The sequence below is a fragment of the Pongo abelii genome, chromosome 15 (assembly GCF_028885655.2).
Source record: "Pongo abelii isolate AG06213 chromosome 15, NHGRI_mPonAbe1-v2.0_pri, whole genome shotgun sequence".
Taxonomy (NCBI): domain Eukaryota; kingdom Metazoa; phylum Chordata; class Mammalia; order Primates; family Hominidae; genus Pongo; species Pongo abelii.
This window is the reverse complement of record NC_072000.2, coordinates 109951755-109972564: the sequence shown is the minus strand read 5'-3', so window position 1 is coordinate 109972564 and position 20810 is coordinate 109951755. Positions and strand designations below refer to the sequence as shown.

The 20810-nt window shown below is 62.7% G+C and overlaps 1 protein-coding gene across 5 annotated transcripts in view; it reads right to left on the bottom strand.

Moving 5' to 3' along the window:
- Window positions 1-1164: 1164 nt before the first annotated feature.
- The window catches only part of MTA1 (metastasis associated 1), a 51190-nt gene continuing 31544 nt past the window's right edge, over window positions 1165-20810 (bottom strand). For 2 of the 5 annotated variants that reach the window (XM_024231557.3, XM_024231560.3), the window contains 15 exons: window positions 17882-17999; window positions 13641-13743; window positions 12457-12556; window positions 11969-12157; window positions 9540-9614; window positions 9247-9305; window positions 8651-8766; window positions 8230-8381; window positions 7935-8124; window positions 7615-7704; window positions 6206-6358; window positions 6018-6053; window positions 3268-3299; window positions 1901-2052; window positions 1165-1828 (listed from right to left, as the gene is read on the bottom strand). In XM_024231557.3, the coding sequence (XP_024087325.1) occupies window positions 1678-1828; window positions 1901-2052; window positions 3268-3299; window positions 6018-6053; window positions 6206-6358; window positions 7615-7704; window positions 7935-8124; window positions 8230-8381; window positions 8651-8766; window positions 9247-9305; window positions 9540-9614; window positions 11969-12157; window positions 12457-12556; window positions 13641-13743; window positions 17882-17999 (1716 nt within the window). In that variant the 3' untranslated portion in view covers window positions 1165-1677. Of the gene's footprint in view, window positions 1829-1900; window positions 2053-3267; window positions 3300-6017; window positions 6054-6205; window positions 6359-7614; window positions 7705-7934; window positions 8125-8229; window positions 8382-8650; window positions 8767-9246; window positions 9306-9539; window positions 9615-11968; window positions 12158-12456; window positions 12557-13640; window positions 13744-17881; window positions 18000-20810 lie in introns of those variants that run through there. The other 3 variants (XM_024231558.3, XM_024231561.3, XM_054530607.2) reach the window with 2 other exon arrangements.

Sequence of the window (20810 nt, the reverse complement as noted above, 5' to 3'; positions counted from 1 at the left end):
TTTCTCCAGACCCCCAGGGTTGGAAAAGGACTCAGAGGGAGCTGTGTCCTTCATGAGGTCAGGGGCTTGATTTCCCAGCCTTCTGATGACGCACTACAGACAAGTCCTCAGGCTGTGGGGTCACTTGGATGCAGGCTGCAGATTAGAGTTGGCTGGTGGGGGCTGGGGTGGGGGCGGGGGGCGCCAGCAGCCCAGGGAGGGTGGGTGGGACGTGCACTGCAGCCGAGTCCCTGACACCTAGTCCTGTCACTGCTGGGCCCCAGCACAGGCTCCCACGGAGGCCAGGACGCCCCCTTATCTTTGTCTCCTGGGAGACAGCAGAAGTGGTTTCTATTTTCATTCCGTGTCTGAGATTTCCACATGACAGGGCGCCTGGGTGGGCTGGGGGAGCAAAGGAACAGCTCTGGGGAGACAGAGGAGCTACTCTCCCTGAGAGAGGCCTGGGCGGACCCCTCCTGGCAGCTGGGGTAGCACGGCCAGTGGGGTGGTCTGGAGCCAGGCTATCCACCAGACCCCTCCTTCTGGTGGCCCGGCCTGTACCTGTCCCCGGGCCTGCAAGTCCTGTCCCCGGCCGGAGGATGCGCCAGGCAGCATTTCTGAGACTGTGCTTGCTGAATCTAAGCAGATTCTCAAGGTGGAGAGTGCACACCTGCTCGGGGGCCACAGCTCTGGGCAGAAACCCTCAGGCGGCTGGGGCCAGGCTCTACATGGCCAGGAGATTGGGCCCCTGGCTGAAGCACTCCAAGGCCTCGCTGGCCCAGCTGCGCTGGCTGCCCTGGCTGCCCTGGTGGGAAGCCACAGGGTCTTCGGCAGGGCCAGCTCTGCCTGCTGGGAGGCAGTCCCCGACCCACCACTGCGGCAGACACAGACGCACAGACGGTCTCAGCACAGCTCCGCTGGGGAAGGGGGCTGGGCCCTGCAACCGCTTGCTGCCCCCTGTGGAGGGCAGAGGGCACTGCACCAGGCCCCGGCAGGGGAAGGTCTGTGGGCAGGTGGGAGAGCAACAGAGCCCAGAGGCTGGGATGGCTGTCCTGGCTGAGGTGGCTCTCCAGGGGCCTCTGGCTCCAGGGCAGAGCCACAGCCTAGGGCCGCCCAATGGGGGTGGGGGCCCAGGGCCTGAGTCAGGGAGAGGGACTGGGAACAAAAGACACAGGGAAGGACCGGTTGGTTTTTTCCTTTTTATAAGATTTTTTTTCTTTGTTTTTGTTTAATATGAAAATTACTTGAAAAGACAAGGGCCAACCCCGCCAGGCAGCTCGGCCGGCCGCGGCCGCACGATCCTAACATTCCAGGTGTAAGTTACAGAGCTCAAGTTCATCTACAAAAAAAGTAATAAAAATAAAATTTAAAATGGCACCTTCAACAGAACACAACAAAACCTTAGGGCCCGGCCTCCGGGCAAAAGGCCCCGCAGCACAGGGGCACGGGGTGGCCCCTCATCTCCGCTCCAGCCAAAAAGTAAACACAAAGCTAAAAACGACAACTCCTCAGCATTCTCGGAATAAGTTAGCCGCGCTTCTTCCTCTCCTCCCCCAGTGTCCGCCAAGGAGCGCGTTTCTCTGCAGGTGAGGGCGGGAGGTGGGGCGCTACCAAACTGAGGGGCGGGCGGCGGGCTGGCTGGGAAGGGGCCGTGTGGGCGGGCGAGGGGTGGGGGGCGGCCGCAGGTGGGGGCGGCCCCTAGTCCTCGATGACGATGGGCTCGTCGTTGACAGGCGCAGGTGGCGGTGGCCGCAGCGGCAGGGCCTGGCTCTGACGCAGGGCGATGGGCTTGTAGGGCCGGCGGGCAGCACGCTTGGTTTCCGAGGATGAAAGCAGCTTGCGGATCTTCCTGTGGGCAGAGGTGGTGGTGAGGGCCGGGACGCTGTGCGGAGCCCTCCCGCCTGCCCTGGGAAGGCCCTACCTGGTCTCCTCTGTAGCCATGTAGAACACGTCATCAGGGGCGTCGATCCAGTTCATCCGCCGCCGCTTGACTGGGGGCAGGGAGCCCCCCCGGATCAGGCGCACTTTGGTGGGGTAGGACTTCCCGTTGAGCAGGAGGTTCCGGCTTGGTCCCTGCAGAGGGGGTGCGCTTCCTGGGCAGCCAGCCAAGGGCCAGCTCCACCTCAACCTGCAGGGCTCCCGCTGGGAGGGGCCACGAGCCAAGGTGCTGCGCCTGGCCAACCCCCCACCACCCCAGTGAGCTACACGGACCCCCCAGCCTGGCCAAGGGCAGCCCTGAAGGCTGGCGGACCCCCCACCACCACCCCAGTGAGCTACACGGACCCCCAGCCTGGCCCAGGGCAGCCCTGAAGGCTGGCGGACCCCCCACCACCCCAGTGAGCTACACGGACCCCCAGCCTGGCCCAGGGCAGCCCTGAAGGCTGGTCGGCCCCACACCACCCCAGTGAGCTACACGGACCCCCAGCCTGGCCAAGGGCAGCCCTGAAGGCTGGCGGACCCCCCCACCACCACCCCAGTGAGCTACACAGACCCCCAGCCTGGCCCAGGGCAGCCCTGAAGGCTGGCGGACCCCCCACCACCCCAGTGAGCTACACGGACCCCCAGCCTGGCCCAGGGCAGCCCTGAAGGCTGGTCGGCCCCCCACCACCCCAGTGAGCTACACGGACCCCCAGCCTGGTCCAGGGCAGCCCTGAAGGCTGGTCGGCCCCACACCACCCCAGTGAGCTACACGGACCCCCAGCCTGGCCAAGGGCAGCCCTGAAGGCTGGCGGACCCCCCACCACCCCAGTGAGCTACACGGACCCCCAGCCTGGCCCAGGGCAGCCCTGAAGGCTGGTCGGCCCCCCACCACCCCAGTGAGCTACACGGACCCCCAGCCTGGCCAAGGGCAGCCCTGAAGGCTGGTCGGCCCCCCACCACCCCAGTGAGCTACACGGACCCCCAGCCTGGCCAAGGGCAGCCCTGAAGGTTGGCGGACCCCCCACCACCCCAGTGAGCTACACGGACCCCCAGCCTGGCCCAGGGCAGCCCTGAAGGCTGGTCGGCCCCCCACCACCCCAGTGAGCTACACGGACCCCCAGCCTGGCCCAGGGCAGCCCTGAAGGCTGGTCGGCCCCCCACCACCCCAGTGAGCTACACGGACCCCCAGCCTGGCCCAGGGCAGCCCTGAGGGCTGGTTGGCCCCCGCATGCGGCAGCCCCTCTGGTCTTGCCAGGCCTCCTGGAAGCTTCCACATGGCACCTGGTGGGGCTGGCCAGGCCTCTTCCCAACACCCCAGAGAGCTCATGGGTGAGGGCACCGTACCCCGTCCTGGGCTGTTCCTCTTACCATGTGCCTGGTCTGTCCGTGGTTTGCCAGACCTGATGAGAAATGGAGGAGAGAAATGAGACCCCGAGAGAGCGCGTCCTGCACTCCCACCGCCCACTGCAGCCTCAGCCACCTCGGGACAATGGGCCGGGGCCACCCACCAACCAAGCCACAGCCCACACCCAGGATGGGCCTGGGGGACGTGGGGCCTCGCCTCCCCGGGTCCTGGGCCGCCTGGTGGCCCCACAGCTCTCTGGCCAGCAAGAGACACATTGGCTTGGGCTCCAGGCAGGAGGCCAGGAGCCTGGGACCCGACAGCCACCTCCCTAGGGGCACAGGGGCCGGGACTGTCCACCCACTTGCCTGCCCTGCCGAGACAAGCGAAGCCTCTAAAGGCTGTCAGTCCAGCAGCGGCACAAGCCCCTCTGCAGGGCAGCCACACCATGGCCGGCACTGCCCCATCAGGAGGCCGGGCTTCTTCCTAAGGCTCTGAGAGAGCCGCCAGCCCCGGCCAGAAACAGGTCACCACCCACTGCCCCGGCTGGGCCCCAGCCACCCTGGCATGTGCTTGGGGATGGGGTGCCAGAGGCCTCTGACTTCCCACAGTGCAGGGTGAGGAGCCCAAGGGGCACTGCGGGAATTGGGCCAAGAAGCGGGGTTCATGCTCCTGGTCACCCCCAGCTGGGCCCAGGACCGCCACTGCTCTCCCCCACTGCCCTGCCTGTGAGTGTAGGCGTGTGCATGTGGGAGCTGGTCCCAGGATGGCTCGGCTCCCAGCAGGACCAGCTCAGAGAGGACAGGACGTCATACTCAACTCAGTCAGGTGCCAGGACCCAAGGGCATCGGAGCAACCTGCCAGCTCCAAAAACACTGCTTAGCTGAGGCCCATCCCTTAAGGAACAGAAGCGGCCTGTCCAGCCCCTCCCCACCTGCAGCTGCCTCCTAACTTGGGGCACTCCCCTAGGGGCCAACTGGGGCCCTGGAGCCCTGGGTCAGCCTTTCCCTACCAGTTTGCTTAGCTCTGCCAGGCAGGGTCAGGTGGGGGCCCAGGTGCCTGATCTGCAGCGCTCCCGAGCAGGAACAGCCATACCTCAGGGCACCTGCCACAATCCAAGGCCCAGCGCCCAGGGCTGGCCAGTAGCACAAAAACTACTTACCCAGGTAAGTGCCTACCAGAGCGGTGGACAGCAGAGGGAAGAAAACACATGCTTTAGGTTAGTGAGCCACACGCACCCATCTGCAAGCCCCGCAGGTGGGGACAGCGCAACAGGCTACTCGGGCAAACGGCCAGATTAGAGCGCTAGGGCCCCGTGCTGTGGGCAGGCAGGCCCTCGCTCAAGCTCAGCTCATGCCTACCCAGGCTGGACAGAGACCCCATCTCGTGTGTGCCAATGCCCCCGGGAGCCGTCTTCACCCAGCTGGCCCCTCTCCAGCACCCAGGCCCTGGCCACTACACGTCAGGACAGGCGCTTCCTCCGTGGCTGACCCCTCTGAGCCCAGGGGCCCTGCCCAGCCAGGCGGGAAGGGGTGGTGCTCCCTCACAAGCACTGCACGGCTGGGACTCAAGTGTGAGGTGTGGAAAATTTAATGGGAGTAAATAAGCTTTTATGTAACTTGCTGGTTAACCACTTTTTACAAAACAAAACAAAAAGCTCAAAGATGCCTGCTGACAAGGACTCCCTCCTGTTTCTACCAGCTCTCATGGGGCTCTTCCTGGGATGCCCCGCCATTAGGAACAGACGAGTAAAGCCAGCCCAGAGTGGGCTGGCCCTGGGCCTAGGACGAGGCAACGGGGGCAGCCCCAATACCAGATGGCTGGGAGGGTGCCCCAGGAAAGGAGGGCGGGGGCTGGGGCCAAGACAGAGACACCACCAAGGGCTGTCGGGAGGAAGCTGCACGGACAGGCCAGGGGTGCGTGTCCAGACAGGTGGAGATGGGGAAGCCCAGCGCCCGATCTCAGGCCCACCCTGCGCTGCAGCCGGCGTGCTGACCCCACGGGACGTGCCTGCCAGGACACCCAGCAGCCTCGAGAGAATGCCCCCAGGGGACAGGGCTGGCTGGGCTGGGCGGCCACTGCCCATATCCACCTCCAGGTTCCCAAACCGGCCCTGCTGCCCTGGCCAGCACCGTCAGTGAAAGCCGCCTGGGGGAGGGGCTCCAGGCACATCCACACTGGCAGGCCCAGGCCTGGGTGCACACCCGGGCCCCACACACCTGGCCTCCTCATGCTGGGCTTGGTCCTATCTGCTCTTCCCCAAGGGGCCTGGGGTCCCGCAGCCCCTGCTCCAAGCAACCGGCACAGAGCGTCTGAGCCAGTCCTCCAACAGAAGGCGCCAATGTGTACAAGCTCAGTCGCCCACGGCCCACGCAGACACCCCCAACCACCCTCCCCACTGTCCCGCCTGGCAGGCGCACGAAAGGATTGCAGGCACAGCACGGGCGGCCCCACGAGCTGAGGCTGGCAGCATGCGGGCAGTCACAGCACGATGGCAGACAGCACAGGCAGGGGCGCCAGGGCCACACGTGCCAGGACAGTCCACTGACAGGGCACAGGGCCAGGGGGCCGAGGGCCAGATGCCTGGGCTCGGGGGGTCTTCACCAAGGGACCAGTGATGTCAGGAGGAATGTGGGGAACTGGGCTGTGGCCTGGCTCACGTGGACTGCCCCAAGCATGGGCCCTGGGCCGCCCGCCGCGGGGACACACTCAGCAGCACAGCACAGGCATCATGGGCGGGGCCGGCGCAGCGCCCGCCCGCGGCCCCAGGCCTTACCCCTACTGGGCATCAAGAGGCGCTTCTTCATGTTGCCTGGCAGCGCCGGGGTGAGAGAGAGGGAGAGAAGACAGCGTCAGCACGCACGGCGGGTGCCCGGGCGGGGGCGGGCCGGACTCATCAGGCGGGGAGGGCCACACTCACCGGGTGGGGCAGGCCCGGACTCACCGGGCGAGGGGGCCACTCACCGTCCACCCCGTTGTGCTGCTCGTAGCTGCGCTTGCCCAGGATGGTGGGGGAGCCGTTGTTGATGACGGGGGCCACCTTGGCGGGCGTCAGGCTGCTGAGCACGCTGGACACGCTTTTCACGGGGTCAGGCTTGGGGGGGCGGGGGTGGGTCTCTGCGGGGAATGACACAGGCAGAACGAGTCGCCTCTGCCCAGCAGGGGAGGGGCAGGAAGGCCCAAGCTCCAGCCCTCATGGTTCCGGGATACCACCAGGAACGAAGCCCCACGCGGCTCCCACCCCCGAGGCCCCATCCTGACTGGGCTGGAAGCGGGGAGGTCACCACACAATCAGGAGGAGCCCAGGAGCCCTCAGCAAGGTGTGTGCCCAGGCTAGTCCTGCACCCCAGGGCTTCCAGAGAGCAGGGAGACCACCTGGCACGGGCCAGGCCCCTCAGCCCCTGCACAACAGGATCCATACACGGGCCTGTGAGCACAGCACGCCTATTAAACAGCCCCCAGGTCCAGGCCCCCAGAGCTGCCGGTGGAGGGCTGGCTGCTGGTCAGACAGCGAACCAACCATCCAGCCAGCCTGGCCAGGGACACAGCTGCTGAGGACCAGCCCTGACACCACCCACCTCTTCCCACAGGACAGGGGCCACGACCCCAAACAGGGAGCAATGCCAAAGCCACTTGAATCTCAGAGCACACTTGGCTCATGGCTCTGGAATGTCCTTCTCAGGACAGTCACCCTGTGTCGGGAGGGCAGATGCACAAGCCCACTCGAGCCCAGCAAATGGAGGAGGCCCCCCACCGCCACCACAAATGTCTGGCCCAGCCACCAAGCTGCTTCTGGCTGGGCCAGGGTAGCCGGCTGAGGTTCTCGGGTGCCCTCAGACGCTCAAAGGCAAAGGAACCCCCACCTGAGGCTGCTTGCCAGGTGTGCACCTCCCCCTGCCCAGGGCCTACAGAGGCCTGAGTGCTGCCCCTGTGGAGTGGGCGTGGCTCAGGAAGTATACTCCCTGCAGGCAGCAGGTGCGACCTTGCCTTAATGGTATTATAGGTAGGGGTGTGCACCGCCTAAACCCCAGACCCTCAGGCCCCAGGGACGATCAGAACACAGGGAACAGGGTAGCGAGACTGGCAGGGAAGCCCCCGGGTGTGCCTTGAGGAGGCTGGCCCCGCAGAAGACAGGGCGGCTGCCACTCCACACTGGGCCCCATCACGACCCCAGGAGCAGGGAGCAGCCTGGGTCCCAGTGGGTCTGCCTGAGCCTGGCACGGTGTAGAGTACCCCAAAAGGACAGTTCCAGGCCCTGGGGGGCTGTCCAGGAGCTCCCAGCTAGAGAAGGCTGGGAGCACCAGTGCATAAGCTTGGGTCAGAAGCTGCCTGCAGGCAGCATTAGGAGACCCCCATCGCGCCTGGCTGCTCACCAAGATACCGAAGCACGGCTTCCAGCGGCTTGCGCACCGCCTGCTTCAGCACCAGTGGACTCTGGGAGGCTTCGGGCAGCCGCGCCGTGCCTGCGGGGTACCACACAGTGTGAGGGGTGGGGCATCCCCAGGGGAGCACAGAACCCTGCCTGCGCCTTGACCTGGGAGCCCTCACTGGGCTCGGCCATGTCAGCACCGAGGAGGACGTGGGGCTCCCTGAGATCAGAACTCCCAGTGGGGCTACAGGCTGGGCCCCAAGGTTGCTGCTCCCTCCCCACCACCCGCAGGAACGGAGTAAGCGGGGAGTTGGGGTGACTCACACTCGGCCTTGATGGCCGCGCTGTTGATGGGCAGGTAGGGGTGCCGCGCAGCGTGCCACGGGCGCAGGATCTCACGGCACAGGCGCCGGGCGATCCGCGTCAGCTTTGTCGTGTGCAGATAGAAAGCCTGCCTGGTCTTCATGGCAAACTTGGGGCTCCCGCTGCTCCGGGCTGGGAGGCCGTGGGGACTCTGCGGAAGGGGGCGCAACCGCCCCGACACAGCGCCATGACCGGGGGCCGAGGACCCGCGCGGCCGACACGCTCACGGCAGGCGGGGCGGGTGTCCCCCCCTTACCATGTTACTGCGGTTTGGTCCTGGCCTCTCTCCATCTAACCGGGTTGGCATTTTCAAGCCACCATATTTCTTCCAATATGTCCAACAAGATGCGCAGAGACGACACTGCATGTTAGGGGGACCCCAAGAATACCACTGGTAAGACTGTGTGGCTACGGACAACAAAGTTGGAAATAGACGGATTCTTAAGCAGAACCAGCGATGTCAGAGTATTCCCCGCCACCCCCACGCCAGCCGCCCCCACCCGCCAGGTACCCCCGCACGTTCCCCGAGACTCTCCCAACCACACCCCTGGGACGCAGCCCCCCATCATCAGTGGGCCCCTCGCAGGCTGGGCCATGCTGGAGCCCTCAGGGCCAACGCAGGCACCACGGCCCACAGGCGGGCGTGTGGTGTGCCCCCGGCCATCCAGGGCACTTACTGTAACAGCTCTCGCAGGCTCGGCCAGCCCCAGGGCTCTGGCCCGGTGCTCCCGTGCCGTTCACCACACCGGCCTTGACGTTGTTGACGCTGATTTGGTTTGGATTTGGTTTGTTACTTAAAGAGGGAAAGGAGAGAAGAGAGGAGTTGCAGGAGCACAAACCTCGAGGGCCCATCTGCCCAGCATGCACCGCAGCGGACCACCCCTCGTCCAGAACCACGTTCTCGCACCCCTCGGCCTCGGCAGGGATCTTCCTTCCTCCCCTTTCAGTTCCTGGGAGCCACTGCTGAGGTCTGAGCCGTTCTCCAGGCCCCCATGCTCCCCCTAGCATGGAGCCCAGCTCAGGGACAGATCCCTGGCGGTGTGGGCTGGAATCCCAATGCCCCCTTACTGACCAGGAGGCCAGGACGACAGACACATGGCCATTGCATCTGCAGCCAGAGCCCCCCTGCCCTGCGCCGCCCTCCCAGGGGCTGCCCCAACTTACCCAGCCTCTGAGCCTGAGTTTCCTTGGGACCCGCCTGGCCCCAGCACCCTGTGCCCACCCTCCCTGGCCCCTGGGGCCACAAGGACGACGCCTGTGAGGGCACACTTACTAGTTGGGAATATAAACTTGCTTCAACTTGCTCTCAGCTTCAGCTGCTTTCAAGCGTTTCTTAAAACGAAAGAGAAGGTCAGAGGTCAGCGGGCTAGGCCCAGGTTGGGGCTGCAGTGCAGACAGGCTGGAGGCTACGGAGAGGAGAGCACCACGGAGAGGACAGCCGGGCCAGGGACTCAGGAGCCTTCCTTCCCCTCCTGCTGTAGCAGTGCACGCCCACCTGCTGGGAGAGGATGGGACGCAGGACGCGGAGGCGGCACGCCCTGGGCACTGAGTGGCGGGCGGGCTCACCTGCTGCACGTATCTGTCGGTGGTCTTCCACATGTAGTAGTACTCAATGATGCTGGTCAGCGACTTCCACGGGAGCTGGGTGGGAGGAGGCGTGTTACACAAGCAGGAAGGGGCAGGAGGCAGGCACACCACGTGGGCAGGGGCAGGGCTGCGGCCACAAGGCGACAGAGGGGCGGGAGGCCAGAGGGCGAGGTGTGCTTGGTGCACGGAGGCCAGGCCCCTGCTGGCAGGCAGGTGCAGAGGGCGGCTGATGAAGCAGGTCCCCCCGCCAGGTGGCAAAACACAGTGACGCCAGGGGAAGAGGAGCTGGCACAGGGTCAAGGTCAAGATCTTGCCAAAGTGGCACTGACAACCCAGCCTCCATCTCAGCCTTTTTTTTGTTTGTTTTTGAGACGGAGTCTTGCTCTGTCACCCAGGCTGGAGTGCAGTAGTGCAATCTCGGCTCACTGCAACCTCTGCCTCCTGGGTTCAAGCAATTCTCCTGCCTCTGTCTCCTGAGTAGCTGGGACTACAGGCACCTCTCACCACGCCCAGCTAATTTTTGTATTTTTAGTAGAGACGTGATTTCACCATGTTAGCCAGGCCGGTCTCGAACTCCTGACCTCAAGTGGTCTGCCCACTTCGGCCTCCCAAATGGGATTATAGGCATGAGCCACCATGCCCCGCCATCTCAGCCATTTTTGTTTTTGAGACACAGTCTTGCACTGTCGCCCAGGCTGGAGTGCAGTGGCGTGATCTCGGCTCACAGCAACTTCCACCCCCGGGGTTCAAGTGATTCTCCTGCCTCTGTCTCCTGAGTAGCTAGGACTATAGGAGCCTGCCACCACGCCCGGCTCATTTTTGTATTTTTAGTAGACGTGGGGTTTCACCATGTTGGCCAGGATGGTCTTGATCTCCTGACCTCATGATCCTCCTGCCTTGGCCTCCCAAAGTGCTGGGATTACAGGCGTGAGCCACCGTGCCTGGGCCCATGTGGCATGGATATAAGAAACCTGTCTTATTAAATAAGGGTTCAGATAGTTCCTCAGTCTGGTCCACTGCATCTGGCAGGAAGGAGAGCAGGGCCTGCTCCCTCGACACAGCCCCGAAGCTGCAGCCTCCCAACCCTGCGCCTGGACAGGGCCCCGCAGCCGCAGCCCCCCGAGACCGCGCCTGGACACGGCCCCGCAGCCGCAGCCCCCCGAGACCGCGCCTGGGCACGGCCCCACACCCGCAGCTCCCCGGGAACGCGCCTGGGCACAGCCCCGCAGCCGCGGCCCCCCGAGACCGCGCCTGGACACGGCCCTGCAGCCGCAGTCCCCTAAGTGCTGGCTGGCTAGATATCACGTGGGCTCAGCACTGGGATCTCCTCCGCTGGAACCATGTACAGCAGGGTCTCCCTCAAATTCTGCCCTGGTCTGAGCCTAGCTGGTGAATTTTGTTTCTAGCCCTCGTCCTCTTGTCTGAACATGTTCTGCTCATCTTGGTTTGTTTTTAAGCCTGGAGAGATCCGTATCCGCCTTGGAGAGGCCGCTGGCCCCAGGGACAGTCAGGGACTCCTCCCGCCCGGCCAAGCGCTCCTCTTGGCCAGAGGCCCCGACACAAAGCTGCACTCCTGCCCCCAGCAGATGCGTCCTCGGGAGCCTCACAGCTGGCTGCTGTCCCTCCTCCTCTTCAGGTCTAGACACCCTACCCATCCCCATGTTTGTTTCTTCCGAATTCCAGATGCTTCTCCAGTCTCTGCTGCGCTGGCCTGTGCGCTGCTGCCCGGATGGTGATTTTCATCAGATACCAGCAACCCCGCTGTGTCCCGGGCCCCTTTGGGGCTCCTCCCTGCCCTGCCACAGGCTCCACCTCCCCAGGGCTGATGGTCAGGGGCCCCACCACCTCCACATGGGGATGCTCTTCTAACAGATTAATTTAAAAGTATTTTAGGAGGGCTGACGGTTGGAGGGTGGGGGGTCCTGAGGTGGAGGTACAGGGAAGGGAGACCCCATACCACGAAGACTCTCTAGGCCTGCTGCTGGGCTAAACTCACGTGAGACAGAAAACAAGGACATGAGGAGTCAAGAGGTTCAGCTTAGTCAAAAACAAAGCAAAACCAAGCTTGGGGCTGGAGGGGGCAGCAAGGAAGGGGAAGTCTCCGTGAGGATACCCTGGCCTCCGTCACCTGGGCCAACCCTTATCCTCATCAAGCAATGGTGGCAGCAGCGTGGCTCTCTATGCCCAGGCCCCACCAGCGCCCCCATGGCTGTCTGCTGAACCAGTGTGACAGGAGGGACTATGGCGGCCGAGCACAGCTGAGACAGAACTCATGCAGCTCCACACAGGGAATCAGGGTGCAGGACAGGCTCCCTCAGGGCAGAGTGGGATGTGGACCCCACACCCCCGCAGCCCACCTGGAGATGGGCATGGCCAGCCACTCCCCCATCGCCACCCACGGTACTCACAAAATCTTGCTGAATGTCCGTGAAATCCTTCCCATATTTTTCTAGGGCTTCCTCGAAAAGGTTGGCCTCTGATGCAGACCATTCCTCCATCTCGTCCCTGCAGAGCACGGGCCCGCCCTGTGGCACCAGCGCCGAGATGGCCTTGGAGATGTCGTAGATGTTCTTATGGAGAGTGTCCATGGCGTGGAACTGCGGCAGGAGACAGCAGGGTCACCCGGGCCAAGGTGGCTTTTCCTGCACCTGTGGCACGGTACCCCCTCCCTCAAGGATCCCCTGCTGCGGGCCCAGCAGCACAACCCTCCCTGCACCCTCAGCACAGTCTGGCCGAGTTTGGGGTGGATAGGAAAGGCCAGTCCAGGTGGGACAGCACCTCTGCAGGGGTCCTGAATACCTAGGGCAGGTGCTGGGCCCTGGCAGGAGGAAGGGCGCAGCCACTCTGGGCCGTGGGTCACCCCAGGTCTCAGCTGTCCCGCCCTGGGCCCACTTACGAGGGTGATGTCTCGGGAGGCAGCTGCGGCGCTCATGTGCAGGCTGGGCTGTCGGACGGAGCTGCTGCAGTCCAGGGCCCGTGCGAAGGTGCCCACAGAGCTGGGGAAAGGAGATGCGCTGACCACAGTGTCAGCTGAGCACGGACTCCCCCCAGGCACACCGCTCCCCAGGGATCAGGGACCAGGGGCCACGGGCAGCACGGACTCCCCCCGGGCACACAGCTCCCCAGGGACCAGGGGCCACAGGCAGCATGGACTCCCCCCGGGCACACAGCTCCCCAGGCGCCAGGGACCAGGGGCCACAGGCAGCACGGACTCCCCCCAGGCACACAGCTCCCCAGGGACCAGGGACCAGGGGCCACGGGCAGCACGGACTCCCCCCAGGCACACTGCTCCCCAGGGACCAGGGACCAAGGGCAGCACGGACTCCCCCCAGGCACACTGCTCCCCAGGGACCAGGGACCACGGGCAGCATGGACTCCCCCCAGGCACACTGCTCCCCAGGGACCAGGGACCAGAGGCCACGGGCAGCACGGACTCCCCCCAGGCACACAGCTCCCCAGGTGCCAGGGGCAGCAGGGACAAACTGCATGGGCATTGCAGGGAGCAGCCCGCAGGCAGCGAGGACTCCCTGTGTCTTGGGCCCCAGGCTGTGGAGTAGGGCCCAGCAGCCACCCCAGAACCCACGTGCGTCTGACTGAGGGCATCCCGATAGATTGGCAGCTGCCCTGGGGCTTCTTTTGGGGTTTTCTCCACCTCCCAGGCTGCTGGCAGGGAAGGTGCATAGTCCTCTCCTGGGCCTCGGCCTTCGCCCTGCCCCAGGTGTCTGCCCGGGCTGCAGCTGCTCTGCTCCCTGACCAGGCCCAGCCCACTTGCTCCCAGTGGCCCAGGAGTGGGAAAGCACCTCTGGCCCATCCTGGGAAAGCCCCATTAGGGACACGTGGGCGGGCACACAGGCCTGCCGCCCCCCAAAAGGGCCACCCTTTTATTTAATGAAGGGCCTGGGCCCAGCACTCCCGAGCCTCTCTGGGAACTGCTAACGGGGGTCTCAGGGCTGCGGCGCATGAGCTTCATGTTGGGATATGGGATCCAAGACTGTCACGTCCCCAACACCCACCACAGGGCAGGGAGAACAGGAGCTCCAGGCACCACCCCTGCTGGCCTTGCCCGGGAGCAGGACTCACCGGGCCACCACCAGGAACTGGTCGATCTGCTTGTCTGTGAGTGGGTTGTGCGCCTCCCACACCTTGGTCTCCAGCTTGGACTGGTCTCGGCCATCCTCCTCGCCTACAGGGAGGAAGTGTGGCCTTTCTGAGACAGGGTCCCACGGTGCGCCGGGTCGCGCCTCTCCTCCCCGGGCGCAGGGAGCTGCTGGGATGGGGAGGGGGAAGGGCTGCAGGGCCCCATAGGTGAGGCCAGGGTGTAAGGCTGGACGGAGGCTGTTGCACACACAGGTACACGCATGCACATTTGGCACACAGTGGCCTCTCAACCCGGGGCTGGGGTGCACACGCAAGGGGCCTCTCAGCCCACCCAGGATGCAGGGCTCCAAGAACTGTGGCCACAAGAGATGGGAAGGTTGGTCTGTAAATTTAAATCAAGCTTTTTATTTTTATTTATTCTTCTTATTTTTTTTTTTTGAGACAGAGTCTCACTCTGTCGCCCAGGCTGGAGTGCAGTGGTACGATCTTGACTCACTACAACCTCCGCCTCCCAGGTTCAAGCGATTCTCCCGCCTCAGCCTCCTGAGTAGCTGGGACCACAGGCACCGACACCATGCCCAGCTAATTTTTGTATTTTCAGTAGACACGAGGTTTCACCATGTTGCCCAGGCTGGTCTCGAACTCTTGACCTCAGGTGATCCATCCGCCTTGGCCTCCCAAAATGTTGGGATCATAGGCGTGAGCCACTGTGCCCGGCCCAAGCTTTTTGAGATACTTGGATTCACATGCTGTTGCAAGAGGGCCCTGCCACATCACAGGAGCAGGCAGACCACCTCCAGGGACCTTCTGGGGGCACAGGCTCCCTCCTGGCCCCTCTTCCATCCCGGGGGGTTCTGGGGGAGCTGCTGCTAAGCCTGGCACAGCCAGAGCCGGGGGCCAGGGAGTGGGCGTGCCTCTGGAGTCACCAGTTATTTCCTATCTTCTGGGAGCTGGGACGATGGAGAACTCAAGGCTGGTGAAGAGGCCACCTGACGCCTGCAATGGGCCAGGGCCAGGTTTCTGATGAAACAGCCTTTTACTCGCAAAAAAACAAGACCGTGGTGTTGGGAGACACCCTCAGGAGAATGTGTGTCTGAGCATGGCTGAGCCTGACTCCTGAGGGAAGACTTGGAGAAAGTGCTCCACAATTGTCCTCTGTCCACTTCTCAGCCGCCTCCATAGCTCAGAGCAGGGTGCCAGGCTCAGACTCTGCAGGCGGCTCCCTCCAGCCCTGGGCAGCACCGAGGTTCCAGACCAAGGACCACGGAGTGCGGGGCCACCCTCCACTGGGGCGCCTGGCTGCAGGTCCAGCATGGAGAGAGCTCTTGAGACTAGAAAGTCCCCAAGAAAACGCTATCCCTCGCTAAGGGGCACTGGCTCCCAGACCCTGCCCCGAGGGCCGGGCATCCTGGGCCGTGTGTCCAGGGAGGGTCAGGCCTTGCGGCCTCTAGGAAACAATGCCTGGCCAGACTCAGAGGACGGGGTCAGCCAGGGCCTGGGGCTGTGTGAACCAGCAAGGCGGGCTGGGGGGTCTTCAGCCTGGTGTGGACTCCTCACCTGGCTCAGGGGTACCCTGGGGAAGCTGGGGCCCAGCTCCCTGACGGCCAAGAAGCTAAGCCTTGGTGTGACCCACACAAGCCATGGTGCCTCCGTGTATGCTCACCGCTGGTCATGACGGTCACACTCCCTTTGACATTTCAAACTCACTAAAGGCAGGTACACAACTAGTGTGCAATTTTCCATCACTCAAGAGGGACACAGCCTCCCGGAGGTGGGGGAAGGTTCTGGAAGCCACGTCCCGGCCCCACACCAGCTGGTGGGATCCCTGGTCCTTGCACCAGCAGCCCAAAAGCCAAGGAACGGCAGGGCAGGGGTGAAGGCAGCATGGGGAGGGGAGGCCGGCTCCTGCGGCTGGCTCGGGCTGGTGGACCCTTAGTCCCATCGCCCCAGGCCCTGCAGAGCTCCGCTAGGTCTCTCCAGGTCAGATCTCAGCCCTGTGTGCACGGTAAGATGGGGGCACCTCAAGGCCCATTCTCCTGCCAGGCCCACTGGCCCCAGGCTGAAGGTACAGATGCGCCAGGTAAGGGCCTCTGACCTGAGACGGCTCCTCACTCTCTGGCCCTCATGTGATCTGCGTTCTCACCTGTCTCTCAGCCACGGACTCTGCCTTTCCACCTGGGCGCGGCTGCCAGGCCTTCACCTTTGGCCAGGCCAGAAAGGTAAGACAGCCCCAGGCTGGGAGACCCTGGCATGATAGCAGGGCACCCTGGAGGCCACAGGCCCAGACCCAGCACAGTGGCCTCCCCACGCTCAGACCCATAGGCCGGGCCCCAGCACAGCGGCCTCCCCACGCTCAGACCCACAGGCCTCAGCACAGTGGCCTCCCCACGCTCAGACCCACAGGCCGGGCCCCAGCACAGAGGCCTCCCCACGCTCAGACCCACAGGCCCCAGCACAGAGGCCTCCCCATGCTCAGACCCACAGGCCTCAGCACAGCGGCCTCCCCACGCTCAGACCCACAGGCCAGGCCCCAGGACAGAGGCCTCTCCATGCTCAGACCCACAGGCCTCAGCACAGTGACTTCCCCACGCTTAGACCCACAGGCCGGACCCCAGCACAGCGGCCTCCCCAGGCTCCGACCCACAGGCCTCAGCACAGAGGCCTCCCCAGGCCCAGACCTCAATGTGCCCTGTGTGCGTGGAGAGAGATGGGGGTCTTCCCCCACCGCCCAGCACCTTGCAGAGCACAGATGCTTGCAATGTAGCAGGCCCACGAGCCCAATGCTGGAGCCCGCAGCTGCCTGGGGAAGGTGGCACACCCAGCCACCTGTGAGATGCACCAGCACCTTACGGACAATCAAGAAGAACACAAAACAGCCCCAGCTACTCGGGAGGCTGAGGCTTGAGGGTCGCTGGGGCCCAGGACTTCAAGTCCAGCCTGGGCAACACAGCCAGACACGCTCTCAAAACAAACCAAAACAGGACAACCACGAAACACCTTGATCACAACTGCAAGAAGCAGGGATGCAAGTCCCTGCCGACCCTCGGGGACAGAGCCCTGCGTCTTGAGGGCAGCCTCGCCCAGCAGGGAGATGAGGGACAGGGTTGAGAAGGGGACAGTGAGCCCCAGGACCTCCCACCAGGGCTGCTGAAGCACCTGGTAGAGGGAGGAGGCCGCCTGCATCCGGGGTGAGTACTGTGTCGGAGCTCCATGGCCCCACCAGACCTCAAGGGTGGGGCACCCACAGGCAAGACAAGAAACGTGGGCAGATTCACACGGAAGAAAATTTCTGGAGACAAAAAGAACTTTAAAAAAGTAATGAGGCCAGGCGCAGTGGCTCACACATGTAATCCCAGCACTTTGGGAGGCTGAGGCAGGTAGATCACTTGAGGTCAGGGGTCTGAGACCAACCTGGGCAACATGGTGAAACCCTGTCTCTAATAAAAATACAAAAAAATTAGCGGGGTGTGGTGGTGCGCACCTGTAGTTCCAGCTACTGAGGAGGCTGAGGTGGGAGGATCATCTGAGCCTGGGAGGTCGAGGCTGCAGTGAGCTGTGATCGCACCACTGCACTCCAGCCTGGGCGACAGAGCCAGACCTTGTCCAAAAAAAAAAAAAAGTAATGAAAAATAACTGCCAAGGCCAGACTCGGTGGCTCACGCCTGTAATCCCAGCACCTTGGGAGGCCTGAGGTCAAGAGTTCAAGACCAACGTGGCCAACATGGTGAAACCCCATCTCTACTAAAAATAAAAAAATTAGCCGGGCGTGATGGCAGGTGCCTGTAATCCCAGCTACTCGGGAGGCTGAGGCAGGAGAATCGCTTGAACCTGGGAGGCGGAGGTTGCAGTGAGCCGAGATCACCCCACTGCACTCCAGCCTGGGCAACAGAGCGAGACTCCGTCTGAAAAAAAAGAAAAAGAAAAACAACTGCCAGAAGGAAACCAGGTCTCACTGTGCAAGGACAGCTGATCACCACGTCCTGCCTGAGGGTCTGGGGCTTCCCCAGAACCCCACCACCACCAGGAGTGGGTGGGGGAAGGCTCCGGGACACCAGCCTACACGCATCACCCACGTGGACGGAGCCCAGGCCCTGCACCTGCCACCCCCAGTCACACATGAATCACTGACACGGTGGCCGTATCCCAGCCTCCTCTCACCCAGTGTGTCACCCGGCAGGACAGGACAAGACAGAGGGCTCCATGCCCGGGGCGGACCACCCTACCTTCTTTTAACAAGTCGGTGATGTCTGCCTGGTACCGGTTTCCTACTCGAATCTCTCCTTTATCTGCCAGCAGGGTCTTCTGCTGTGGGTCGTAGACTAGAGAATAGAAGAAGAAATCCTGGAAAACACCACAGGAGACAGAGAGGCGTCAGCACGGCCGGGCTGCTGGGAGGGTCTTGCCCAGAGCTCTTTTGGGGCGACATGGGCGCAGGAGCCCCCACAGCTCCCGGCCATGCCTGGGAGGAGCCTACAGCGGGGCCTCGAGGGTCGCCGGCGGATGCACCTGCCCCGTGACACTGCACGGAGGAAACATACTGAGGGTCAGCAGAGGCGAGGCCAATGAGCGGCTGCACGGGTGGGGCCAGGCTCCACAAGCCCTTACCAAGGCAGGGTGGATACGACTGCAGCCCAAAAACCATGACTTATTTGCCTTTTTATTTTTTTGAGGCAGAGTTTCGCTCTTGTTGCCCAGGCTGGAGTGCAATGCCGCGATCTCGGCTCACTGCAACCTCCGTTTCCCGGGTTCAAGCAATTCTCCTGCCTCAGCCTTCCAAGTAGCTGGGATTACAGGTGCCCGCCACCACACCCAGCTAATATTTTGTATTTTCAGTAGAGACAGGGTTTCACCATGTTGGCCAGGCTGGTCTCAAACTCCTGAGCTCAGGTGATCCACCTGCCTCGGCCTCCCAAAGTGCTGGGATTACTGGCATCAGCCACTGCGCCCAGCTGACTTATTTTCCTTTTTTGAGACATGGTCTCGCTCTGTCGCCCAGGCTGGAGTGCAGCAGTGCAATCACAGCTCACTGCGGCCTCCGCCTCCTGGGTTCAAGTGATCCTCCCACCTCAGCCTCCAAGTAGTTGAGACTACAGGCGTGTGCCACGCCCGGCTACAAAACCATCCCTATCAGCAGCAGCAAGGTGAAGATGTAACTTCAGCAAGGTGTTTAAGAGCAACAGAAATCAGGAGTTCTGGGCACAACCTTGGAGGAGCGGCAACCGCTGGAGCGCTACGGAGCATTCCAGGCTCAGCGCCGCCGGCCGCCACCCGCGCTGCAGGCGCGGCCCTTCCCGCCAGCACTCCATCTCAGGCCACCTCACACCAGGGCCCCCAGGCTGCCTCTGGGATGGCATTTCCAAGACATGGCCTTTGCCAACCTTTTGCTGTCCGGCATTGTGTGTCCTGCACTGGGCTGGTTCTGATGATTTTTGAAGCAGGCCTGTCCAGGCCCGGCCCTGGAGTCCCAGCCTGAGCACCTGGCCTCAGCCAGGGCTGCACTTTCTTCTGCATGTGTGCCTGGCGCCCAATCACCCTCCCGTTTCCAGGTCATCCTCCTGATTCCTGTGGGTCGTCTTTTCCAGCCCTCACCCGCTTTCCCTGTCTCTCCTATTCTGAAAGCTACTCTGCGTCTTTTCTTTCAAGAGCTACCTTTAAAGTCCAGCATGACACCTGCTCCATGTGTGACCACCAGCTGTGCCTCAGGGCCCTCGTCTTGAACTGACACAACTATCCAGAGGCCAGAGGCCAGCTGCCAGCCTCAGCCTCAGCCTCAGCTCCTACTCTACCTGGATCTTTTGGTTTTTTTGGAGATAGGGTCTTGCTCTATCACCCAAGCTAGAGTACAGTGGTGCGATCTTGATTCACTGAAGCCTCCGCCAGTTGACTCAAGCAATCCTCCCACCTCAGCCTCCTGAGTAGCTGGGACAGCAGTGAGCGTGCAACACCACGCCTGGCTAATGTTTTTTACTTTTGTAGAGGTGAGGTCTCACTATGATGCCCAGGCTGCTCTTGAACTCCTGAGTTCAAGTGATTCCCCCAGCCTTGGCCTCCCAAAGTGCTGGGATTACAGGCGTGAGCCACTGCACCCGGCCTAGTTCGTTAAATTAATAAACACACGTGGTTTCTATTTGGTGCCGGACTGCGCCACTGGCCAGGGCCTGGGTGTGTCTGTGACTGCTGTGTGCTGTTTCTGCACTCTTGCTTATCTGTGACATGAGCCCGTGTTTATCAGGACTTCATCAGTGAGGGTTACTTGAGGCGAGGCAGGGGCATGATCCCCCAGGGGCCAGTGGCACAAGCTTCTGCCGGGTGCTAAGTGTACTCACCCTGAGTCTGTTACATTAAATTCCCATATTGGGGCTGTTCAGAAACCCCAGGTAAGAAAGAAGAGGGAAGTGGCCGGGTGCAGTGGCTCACGCCTGTAATCCCAACACTTCGGGAGGCAGAGGCGGGATGATCACCTGAGGTCAGGAGCTTGAGACCAGCCCGGCTAACATGGTGAAACCCCATTTCTACTAAAAATACAAAAAATTAGCCGGACATGGTGACACATGTCTGTAATCCCAGCTACTCGGGAGGCTGAGGCAGGAGAATCGCTTGAACCCGGGAGGCAGAGGTTGCAGTGAGCTGAGATCGCGCCACTGCACTCCAGCCTGGGCAACAAGAGCGAAACTCTGTCTCCAAAAAAAAAAAAAAAGAAAGAAAAAGAAAAAGGGGGGAAAGGCTGCATCGTGCAGCAGGAGGGTTTCAGGGTGCCTGAGCAGCCTGTTTTGTCCCCGGCGAGCGTGGACCCGGCCATTTCTGGGCGGACACAGTGCAGACAGGCTTGTCACTGCACCTGCCGCTTCCTCACGGGCCTTTTTTGCTAACAAACATTTTCTGTGCCCACAGATACATTTCTGCAGTCTCACCGTCTCTGTGTGGCTCTGTCAGTAAGGGCACTCCTCATTCCTGAGTGGAAGCATTCACAGCAACCCCCACAGCCTCTGCTCCCACCCAGCAGGTTGCGGCTCAGCCTTCTGGGAAGCTGGTCTGGCAGCCTGAGAGGGTTCGAGCCCTGCCCATGCTCCATGCATGTGTTACGACCCCAGGCCGAGCCCTGCCTGCTCTCCTCTGCCTGCTCTTGACTCTGAGCTAAGGCCTGGGGGCACG